Source organism: Babylonia areolata, chromosome 19 (assembly GCF_041734735.1).
Source record: "Babylonia areolata isolate BAREFJ2019XMU chromosome 19, ASM4173473v1, whole genome shotgun sequence".
Taxonomy (NCBI): Eukaryota; Metazoa; Mollusca; class Gastropoda; order Neogastropoda; family Buccinidae; genus Babylonia; species Babylonia areolata.
The window spans coordinates 14,227,921-14,238,722 of NC_134894.1; the positions used below are offsets into that span (position 1 = coordinate 14,227,921).

Consider the following 10,802-nt stretch of genomic DNA (forward strand, 5'->3'; position numbering starts at 1 on the left):
ATAGCAGAATTGCATGCCTGTGACCTTACTGGATCATCCCTGTGGATTCTCATCCACAGACATGCACATGGTGGTATATCTATTGAAATAAGGTTTTGGAAATGCATGATGCATTTCCTAGTCCAATGTTACTGACACAGATTGATCAGATGTACACATATTAACTGGAGTGCAAGCATAAAATGTTCACGCCTTGATTTCAGGTATCCGTGGCTGGGTTTGGTTACCATGTTATCAAACTTAAAGCAAAAACAAACCTCATACTTTGATAATTATGAAGTACTTAGATACTCCAGTTTAACACAAACACACACACACACATTTCATGTACACACTCACACTTGCATGCACATCCACATACTTTACTGATGAATGCACTTGAAAAACAATGCACTGCATTTTTTTTAAATTACCATGATGGCAGGTTTATTCCAGGATTTTTTTTTTAAGTCTCAAATTCTGACTGGAAAATAAAGAACACCAAAATACCCCTCATGCAAATCTTCCCCTTGTATTCACAGATTCATTCAGCAATACCTCATCCCACTGACACAGGGTGTTAGTGAACACTACTTTAACACCTTTATCCAGTCAGAACTGCAATCAGAAAGCAAAACATCCACCCAAAATGTCCATCAAGGAATACTAAGATCACACAGGTCCTTGGCAAGCACGACTGTACAGCAATGTGACACTGAAATTGTCCTGAGTGCTGAATCTATCACTGATCCATTGGCTCATCTTCTTCTTCAGAACTCTCTATCTCCTCTGCCTCCAGCTCACCATTTTCAGACTCGGCATCCTCCTCCTCCAGACCTGGTCCTGAAGCAAAACCAATAGTATGTGTGTGTCAGGCAGGCAATGAATGCTCATCAGTCACTGATACTGTCAATCCATTATTCATTATCAAACATCATGCCATCTAGGTCTGTTTTCTTTTTTTCTGAGCTTGGGAGAACACTGCCTGCTGGCCTGTGTGCAAGAAGTGAGAATGAAGAGTGAGAGATGTCAACCATAATTTCTGGACGATAAGGCAGTACAGTGTTTACATCTAGATGCTGCTCTTTTTCCCCACCCAAAGGCAAATCGTAATCACATTCTCTTCAAACTTCGCATCATGTGCAAGTTGGTTTCAACTCAGTACAATAGAGAACATCAACTGTGTTGAACTGAACAGTGGTAACACTGAAGCACACAAGTGTTGCTGTTCTGTGGATTGTGAGCATTTATTGTGAGCAAGCACGTGGTCAAATACTGAGTTTGTTGTGAGTTGTCAGAGGCTGCACCAAGTGGCAGTCAGATTTTAATTTTTCAGACATAGGGCACATACTGCCAATAAGACACACAGATCAGATTTAAAAAATAAAAAAAAAGTTTGTCTTAAATGCCAGAAATTATGGTTACCTTCCTAAACAGAGAAGTTGGTATGTCAGATGATCCTTGTTTAATAGTCAATCAGCCCATACAGATTCAATTATTAACCTTTGTCATAACTCTCCCTGTTAACATTTTTTCCCCTTCACTTGGCAAACAAGGGTCAGGACAAGAACATACTAATCATGTACTGTTAACATCATCATGATCACAGTGATGATTATTTTACATGATGGGAGTTTACCTGGTCCCAGTTCCTTTAGCAGGTCCTCAATGTGTTTCAGCAGATCTTTGTCCTTGTGCTTCACCTTGGTGTATACCTGTCCAGACATCACACCTGCATTATCATAAGTCCTTACAAAAAAAACCAAACAAACAAACAAACAAAAAAGGGGGCAAACTTCTGCATTCTTTCCATCATGCCATGTTGTGACAATGACCTTTCACATCTGACCTTGAATCTCTATGGGTTTCTTCCTCACTCACTATTACCAACCACTGAACTAAGTTTGAAGAAGTCTGTTCACAAGACCATAGCTTGAACCGTAACCTCTCACCAATGATTACCACACACATTAAATATTTTCATACCTCAAAAGTTTGGTTCCTGTATCTGTGTCAAGCCAGTACTCAAGCATATTAAGTACATGCTCAGAAAAAGATGGAAAACAAAACAAAAACAAAAACACACACACACACACAAAAAAACCCACTGAATAAACATAAGAAAAAAAGAAGAAGAAAAAAATTACACTGTGTCATAAAAAGTATAATATTCTGGAGTATACTAACAAATAAAACAATTGAATAAATCATCACATGTATTATTAGAATCTATCCATCCAAACCCTAATATGTATCAATGGAAATTATCACCATTGTTACATCACAAAGCATCAAGGACGGGGACAGACCTTTGTGGCTTTGGACAGGTAATGCCTGGCATTGACAGCATAGTCTGCTCCCTGCAGGTAGTTGGCCCAGCCCAACATGTACCACACGTCAGGTACATCTTCGTCCTCATCCAGCAACAGTTCCAACACCTCCGTTGATAGCTGGAAGACATTTTTCAGTTTCATTTTCTCAATGAGACGTCACAGCATTCGAACATATTATTCATATATGCTACACCATATCTCCTAGACAGATGCCTGACCAGCTGCGAAACCCAACGCGTTTGTCAGGCCTGGAGTGCATACATTTATGTGTACCTATCAAGACAGATTTATTCTACAGAATTTTGCCAGAAAACAACCCTTTTGTTGGTGTGGGTTCTTTTTCAGTGCACCAAGTGCATGCTGCACACAGGGCCTCGGTTTACTGTTTCATCCGAATGACCAGACGCTCAGTTTGATTTTTCAGTCAAATTTGGGAGAAATGGTGAGACAGATTCAAACCAGACCCTCACAGACACTGTATTGGCAGATAAGCATCTTAACCATTCTGCCACCTTCCTCCTAAAATCAGTGCGACACATCATCACCGTATCTTTGTTCATTTTAACCAACTTAATGTGTAACACAGGTATAAATATTTGAGTTTACATATCTATCTGTACCAAGTGTGTACAGAATGATCTGACACCAAGTGAATATGTTTCTGGACAGACCAGCACACCTTGCTTTAAGCATGATTACAAAATATTGTGCATGAATATAAACTGAATAGGTGAGGAAAACACATTTTCTAGTGCACTGAACAATAAAAAAAAATTTTAAAAAAAATTTTAAGTCATTTATTTTTCAGAATGGATGAACCCTGTGTATGATCAACACAAAGTATACTTGAGAAAAACTTCTGTATATTTACAAACATTTCTGTAAGATATTGATTTTTTTTTTCATTTGAGAGAGGTTTTTACTTATCAAATTGCTTTATTTACTGCATCAATATCTAGTAAGGCAGACATCTGATAAAAAAGGAAACTGAACTCATCTGTCCACTAATTCTATTTTCACTGGGACTATTTAGCTTCCAACTTATTTTTCTACTCCTCTACAACAGGTAAAACTGATCATGATACAACAACCAACAGCGCTTTCTTTTCAACTTCTGTGTTCAGGGGCTGCAACTACTACATTCACTCATCTACAGGTGGGTTCTTCCTGTCTGACCATTGTTTTACCCCACTATTTTGGGGGCTCAACAACACTGAAAAAATTCAAAGTTGTATCCTTCAAGATGTTACATTCCATGACTCACTTCGTGTTCCCCAGCTTCAATCAAGATCTTAGCTGCCTGCATTCTGGTGGCAAAGGTGAGTGGACACACCTGAAACCAAAGAAAACATACAACATGCAGATGCTCTGCGTCATAGTGCTGCCATGTGTCTGGCGATCATTCTGATTTAATTTCAGTTTGTTTATCACTTGTCTCAAATGCACAATGGGTTTAATGATATTAATCTCTCTCAAATGACCCCCATACACTGTTGTGAATAATCATGTCTCCATAAATGATGTCAATAACCTGTCTCAAATCCCCAGTACATTATCAAGACTCCACAATCTTTCCCAAATGCCCAATGCATCATGAGAAGTCATTAGCATTTCTCAAATGCACATCATGAATCCATAATCTGTTTAAAGCGCCCAGTCCATCATGAGTCCATCATCTGTCTCAAATGCCCAGTACATGAGTCCATAATCTGTTTAAAGTGCCCAGTTCATCATGAGTCCATCTTCTGTCTCAAATGCCCAGTACATGAGTCCATAATCTGTTTCTAATGCCCTAAACACCACGATAAATCAATTATCTGCCAACTGCCACCACATTGTGAGGAATCAATTATCTGTCTTGAATGCTCAACACATATGAGGAGCTAATAGTTTGTCCCACATTTCCAGCACATATAAAGAGCAAATAATCCATCTCAAAAGCCCAGTATAGAATGAATAGTTGAGGATGTCTGAAACACCAAACACATATGAATAGCCTAGCTCACTTGCCTTTGACACAAGAGAAATCAATCTGACTTGAATGTCCCGTACATTATGAAGAATCACTGATCTGTCTCAACAGCCTACTGCATTATCAAGCATTAGCAATGTGTCTCCAATGCCCACTACAATTCAAGAGACAATGCTCTGTATCCAATGCCCATTACAATGTGAGGAATCAATAACCTGTCTCAAATGCCCTACACATTCTGTGATGACAGCTTTTCTCTCTCTCTCTCTCTTTGGATTATCAGCACTCTCACCTCCACTGGGTCAAACTGATCGTCATCGACATCCCCTTTATCAGCTGCCTGCAGCTGGGGTAACCATATTGACACACTCTTCTTGATGGCCTCCCTTGCCTCCTGCACAACACACACCAGTCATTTTGTGCCAAGTGAGCATCTACCCATTTGTAGTCATGACCACTTCCCTATCTTGTGCAATCATTTTGTGCCATGTTAGCATCGACTCATTTGCCCTCCATCATACAATAACTTCATGCACAGACCTTGAATGTGATGCAATACAAATAAATCTTCCTTTTTACCTTTTAACCATCTTGGACCAAATGTCCAGTGATTCACCACTGACCATGATTCAAAGCCACACACATCAACATTTTCTGTCTGAACCTGAACCGTTTTTTCTAATAACTCCTCCAGTATCAACCTATCAACTTATCGCAGCTGCTAGTAAGGAACAATAAACGTTTGTCCATTCTTTTGCTAAATTCTACTCATTTTTTTACGAACAAAATAAAAGAAATGCATGTACCTTTCTTTCAAAGGAGATTTTTAATACTGATACCATTATAACCAAGGTAAATTACCAGACAGATTTAAAAACAAAAGCACAGAAAATATGTCATGCTATCTACATACATCTTTATTGTCTTTAGACAACAGAAAACTGGCCATCAGCTGGTGAGCTTCCGGGTTGTTGGGGTCGGCAGCTACAGCTTTTTGCACGCTGTCCTCACATCGACTCTCTGCCTCCTCCTCCTCACTGCAGACACACACCTGTATGCTTCAATTTACTTTCTAGAAAACGTATATAAGCATGTGGACAGATCCACAAATTCTGTTTTTGCTGGGGGTTTTTTGTTTTTGTTTTTTATAGAAGACACAGTGTTTTTGGTGGGGTTTTTTACAAAAACCTTAATACTTTTGTGTCAAACTTGATCTGAACCAGATATGAATACCCAAGCCAAGTACAGCCCGTTTCAATACAAATGGACAACACATTCTTTAAAGATGATGTGTTGCCAAATGATTGAAACAAAGAACTGATGTTAAAGCATTGTCCATGCCATTTCATCAAACCAGCTCACAAACTGGCAACATTCTTCTTGTTATATCATCCTGGTAACTGTCAAAACAAAAGAAAACAAAGGGTAGAAATTTCATACAGAACAGTTATGCTGAGAACTCAAGTGATGTTGAAAGGCATGGGTATCTTACCAGAGGTCAGTGAGATAGATCTCTGCCACAGCACAGTAAGCATTTGATATGTCGGTGTCTGTCGGTCCTTCCTCTGCATCCCTGCATGCCGCTGCCAGCTGCACATATGTTACACCCACAGTCAAAAACATATTAAGTGTGAGTGAGAGCATGAGCGAGCGTGTGAGCGAGTGGGAGTGAGAGAGAGAGTGTGTGTGTGCAAGCATGTGTGTGTTGGCTGTGTGTGTGAGTGTGTGCACATGCGCGCTCACATGCATGGACATGGGTGTGTGAGCGTGAATAAGGTATATGTGCATGCACTGTCATTTTAGTGTTTTTGGTTGTAAAAGTTCTGTTGTGTCTTATTCATTTTGTATAATAGATAAAAATTAAAACAAAGAACTTTTGAGTTTGAATTCAACATTTTAATTCCTTGGATGCATCAATGAGACAAGAGGTAGGCTCAAATGTGTAGGTATGCATGATCATGATTTTTTGTGTTCATGAAGATATGCCTGAACATATATATTCACCTCTTGTGCTTGCTTCTCTTCCTTTTCTTTCAGCATGAGTTCGATTCCTTTCTGGAAGCACTGCACAGCCTGTGCCCCATCAAACAGCTGGCCCAGGGTCATGTATTTGGAAAACCCTTCATCTGGACACACCTCCACTGCACGACCCAAACACTGTCAACAAACACACACATTGAGCTTTGAGAAAGATACCGACAGTCCATCATGTGCATTCCCCTTTTAAGTTTTAAAAAGTCTCTCATATTACACATCCTTTGTTCTGACAACCATCTTGTTATCAACTAATGTGCTTCTTGAACTTGTGCTGGTTGAGTGTATGCATGTGTGGTTGTTTGCATGTTCATGTATACACATGCTTGTTTGTGGTATGTCATTTCTGCATGCATATATAAACTTATGTAAATACTGGGGTTCTGCATGCATATATAAACTTATGTAAATACTGGCTTCAAAGTTCAAGTTTAATTTACAACATTCAACACCCCCTTTTTATACTGGCTTGATTGTGCAGTTTAGGTAGTCACTCAAAAATATTCCTTTTTTCTTTTCTATCACAAACAGTAAATGTCATACTGTCTCAAAGCTGCAATGAACCAAAACTTTATGTCAAATGATATTTCATCAATCCAGCAATGATCAAGAAACAACCAAACGAAAATATTGCTGATCCATGTTACATGTCTGTCTGAGTGTGTATGTGTGCTTGCTTGAAATCTGATCAAATGACACAGGAAAAGAATGATGAGCACTCCACCATGGCAGCTGTCAGTTGGCTCTACCCAGGTAAGCAGCCTGTTGTGCAAATGAACCCATGTTTGTAAAGCGCTTAAAGCTTGGTCTCCAACTGAGGATAGGCACTATATAACGAAGTATCCCTATCATCATCATCATCCAGAGATGGGATGAAATAAAATTTTTATCATCCATAAGTTCTGTTTCATCCGGAAGACTTGTACCTGCAAAGACAGGTGTAACTCCCTGTCTCACCTGTTTAGCAGCCTCGACATTGCCCAGCTCCAGCAGAAGTGTTCCGGATGTTTCCAAAGCACGCACATTGTCCGCATCCTGCTCTAGAGCTCGTTGACAGAACTTCTGAGCCAACTCATAGTTAAACTCATCTATACACTTTTCTGCCTGCAAGAAACACACACACACACACACACACACATGCGTGCGCGCACACACACAATTTAGTTTAACATCTAAATATTATAACAGTTCATATTTGCAACTAAGAAGACACACATAAAATATTTCAATTTATCTTTGCCTACAGCTGTTATTACTTGACAGTTATCTGGAAACAAGAATTAACACACAAGACAAAAGTAGAACCTACTTCTATCCACCCACCATCACAAAAAAGGAATTGGTGGTTGAAAAAAGGAATGTGAATTACTTTTCTTTCTTTCTTTTTTTCTTTTTTGTGAAGGAAATCTGAAGATCTGAATAGCATTTTCTCTTAGGTTATTTGGACTTAAAAAATATATATATAATAATTAATATGTCATATGATCTGTGGACACTGCCTGGGTGTGCACATGAAGATAAATATATTTGTGTATGTATCATTGCATGTATAAATGTGTGTGTGTGTGTGTGTGTGTGTGTGTGTGTGTGTGTGTGTGTGTGTGTGCATGTGTCACTGTGTGTGTTTATGTGTGCATGCACACGTCACTGTATGTGTGTGTGTGTGTGTGTGTGTGTGTGTGTGTGTGTGTGTATCTGTGTAGTGTGTGTGCATATATGTGAATGTAAACACTTGTTTCTTGATGTGACAAGATAAGTGTACTGCTGGCTTTTTTTTTCTAAAGATAATAAATATTATAAAGTGGAGGGGAAAAAATATCATATTTACTTTGTCCAATAAGACATCAATAGAATAGGAAGGAGGGGCTTTAGCATTTGAAGCTGATTTCTTTGCTGATGATGAGTTGAGAACTCTGGCAGCCTCTTTCAGTTCTTGTTTTCTTTCCTCTGAAAGGCAAACACACACACACACACACACACACACACACATACATTCGAAATATATTCATAATACAATATCTAATGTACAAACAGAATCTATGCATGCATGGATGATACAAGCATACAAGCATGAGTGCATAATTATAATATCATAACATGCATACAGTGTCGCATTTCGTTAGTTAATAACAATATCATCACAAACTTACCAAATACATGCAGATGCACATGTTCAAGTTAAGCAATCAATAATTCATTTGATGATTTATTAAACATTATCTTTGCAAACAATGAAGGACGTATCATGGATCTACAAAGTTCTACAGGAACAGAGAATTTAAAATCTTAAATGAGATTTCATTAATGTGTTATTGTGTACTCACTACTGCAACAAACAACAATTGAACAAAGCACATATACATTCAGAGTACATCACGTAGACTACACAGTGGCACAGTCCTGTTTAAAAACATCAAGAATATTTTGACATCATCACAACTGTACATTCACAAGCAGTTTTAAACTATTGCCAGGTTACAGCAACGCACACACACAACCACACATACATGTGTGCAAACACGTAAACACACACAAACACACATTCATACACATGCATGTGTTTGTGTACACATACATACATATACACGCATTGTCAAGCACACCAGCAAAGGAGTGGATCTGCCATAACAAAACTCACTGCTGAGGGAAGAGGTGAGACCAGATTTGAAAGAGGTGAGGGAGTCAGAATATCTGAGGTTATCAATAATATCAGGTAGCCTGTTCCAAGTCTTTGGCAAATGAACAGAAAATGATCTGTGTCTATAGCTAGGTCTTACTTCTGACATGAGGTATCCTGAGAAGTCAAGTATCAGAGGAAGAATGGAGCTGGTGAGAAAAGTATAGATACGGAGGAGTTCAGAAAGATACTCTGGGCCAGACCCGCTGACTTCAGAAAACTCAAAAAGTCAGAGTTGATAGCTTATAGTTATAGTCTATTCAATCAGAAACAGGCAACCAGTGGAGAGACTGAAGCAGAAAAGAAACGTGGTTAGATTAAGAAGCTCTGCAAATGAGTTTAGCAGCGTTATTTTGAATTCATTGAAGTCTAACACATGTTTCGGAAGGCCAGCCAAAAGAGAATTGCAATAATCTACTCTTGAGAGGGCAAAAGCACACACAAGTATAAAGGTTGCATCAGCAGAGAGATAGTGGTGGATGGAACTGATCCTATGCAGTTCCAGACTGGCAAGTTTACAAATATTAGAAATGATCGGTTGGAAGTTAAGAGACTGGTCGAGGATTATACCAAGACTGCAAACAGAAGAAGAAAGTGAAACAGGTGTGCTATTAATCAGAACAGAGTCAGGAAAGGAAGGATGTTGACGACAGTTTTTTTGGACAGACTATCATAAACTCTGTCTTATCATCGTTTAGTTATTAGACTTATTGACAGTCATTCAGTTCTTTACATCTGCAATACACTCCCATCAACACTATTCAGATGACCAAACACCTCTAATAACAATGCACTGGTTTATGGAGTTGTAAGAGATGTGTTAGGATACAGGACCAGGCTATGTTAATTGTTGAACTGGGCCCTAAGAAGCTGGGCAGTGCCTGACATAGGACATTACTGTCAGGAGCTCCACATACAGAACATTGCCCTCTTTAGATAGGAATAACCCTCAGGCATCACATAAGAATGGGTAAATTGGTCGAATATAAGATCTACTATACAGTACACAACACGTACACCGTCAAAGTAACAACAGAACAAAGGTGGGCAGTTTCGTGAACATGATCGATGGCTACTTACAGCAACATAGAATAAATAAGTCATGAATCCAGAATCAAAGACGTACATGAATATTACGATAAAATAAAACATCAAACATAGCATGTCTCTGAATATCACATGAAACGTTTTCTTCACGATGCGATGGACTGTCTTTCACTGTCAGTCGCTGTTTCAGTGCCTTCTCTCAGTGGTAAAGATCGCGACTCTTGGCCTTCATTTTATAAGAAATCAACAAAAGAAAACTCATAAACTTGTCGTAAAACCGAAGCATATTATGTGATTGCAACACTTACCTAACGTTTTCCCTCCTTTTTTCTTAAAGTTTTTCTTGCCCATGTTTTCTTTCGTTTCAGTTCTCTGCTTCTCACCCTCGGTCCACATGTGGCGAAAACGAAGTAATATCTATTAACCAGAAATGAACGAAAGAAAGACAAATTATGCCATTGCTTAACTAAATGAATGAAGTGTGTGTGTGTGTGTGTGTGTGTGTGTGTGTGTGTGTGTGTGTGTGTGTGTGTGTGTGTGTGTGTGTGTGTGTGTGTGTGTGTGTGTGTGTGTGTGTGTTCTTTACAGTTTTAGGGAACTGAGAATCGGAAACTGTAGATGGAGCCTCAAATCACGCGTGCGTGCGTAGTATGTAATGTGACTGTAGCCTCTTTGATGGAAGCTGAGATTACGAAAACTCCACAAATGTGTCCGAAGAGAAATGAAAAATACAGTATATTTCACATGTGTTTTTGATATG

At 38.9% G+C, this 10,802-nt stretch overlaps 1 protein-coding gene across 1 annotated transcript; it reads right to left on the reverse strand.

Moving 5' to 3' along the window:
* Positions 1-398: 398 nt before the first annotated feature.
* On the reverse strand, positions 399-10,448 carry LOC143293479 (uncharacterized). The gene is made up of 11 exons (XM_076604369.1): positions 10,351-10,448; positions 8,147-8,265; positions 7,276-7,422; positions 6,289-6,441; positions 5,777-5,874; positions 5,198-5,321; positions 4,577-4,678; positions 3,577-3,645; positions 2,289-2,429; positions 1,619-1,694; positions 399-822 (listed from the first exon to the last, which is right to left on the reverse strand). The coding sequence occupies exons 1-11, from the start codon at positions 10,436-10,438 to the stop codon at positions 722-724; spliced, it is 1,218 nt and encodes a 405-aa protein (XP_076460484.1). The 5' UTR covers positions 10,439-10,448; the 3' UTR covers positions 399-721.
* Positions 10,449-10,802: the final 354 nt, after the last annotated feature.

Bases quoted from the DNA above. Each gene is read 5' to 3' on its own strand.
- LOC143293479 (XM_076604369.1), bottom strand. From the start codon at position 10,438: ATGTGGACCGAGGGTGAGAAGCAGAGAACTGAAACGAAAGAAAACATG. The intron at 1,695-2,288 runs GTCTGTCCCCGT...ATGTCTGGACAG, and splicing joins ACCTGTCCAAAGCCACAAAG to GTATACACCAAGGTGAAGCA. The intron at 823-1,618 runs GTAAACTCCCAT...GTTTTGCTTCAG, and splicing joins GCTAAAGGAACTGGGACCAG to GACCAGGTCTGGAGGAGGAG.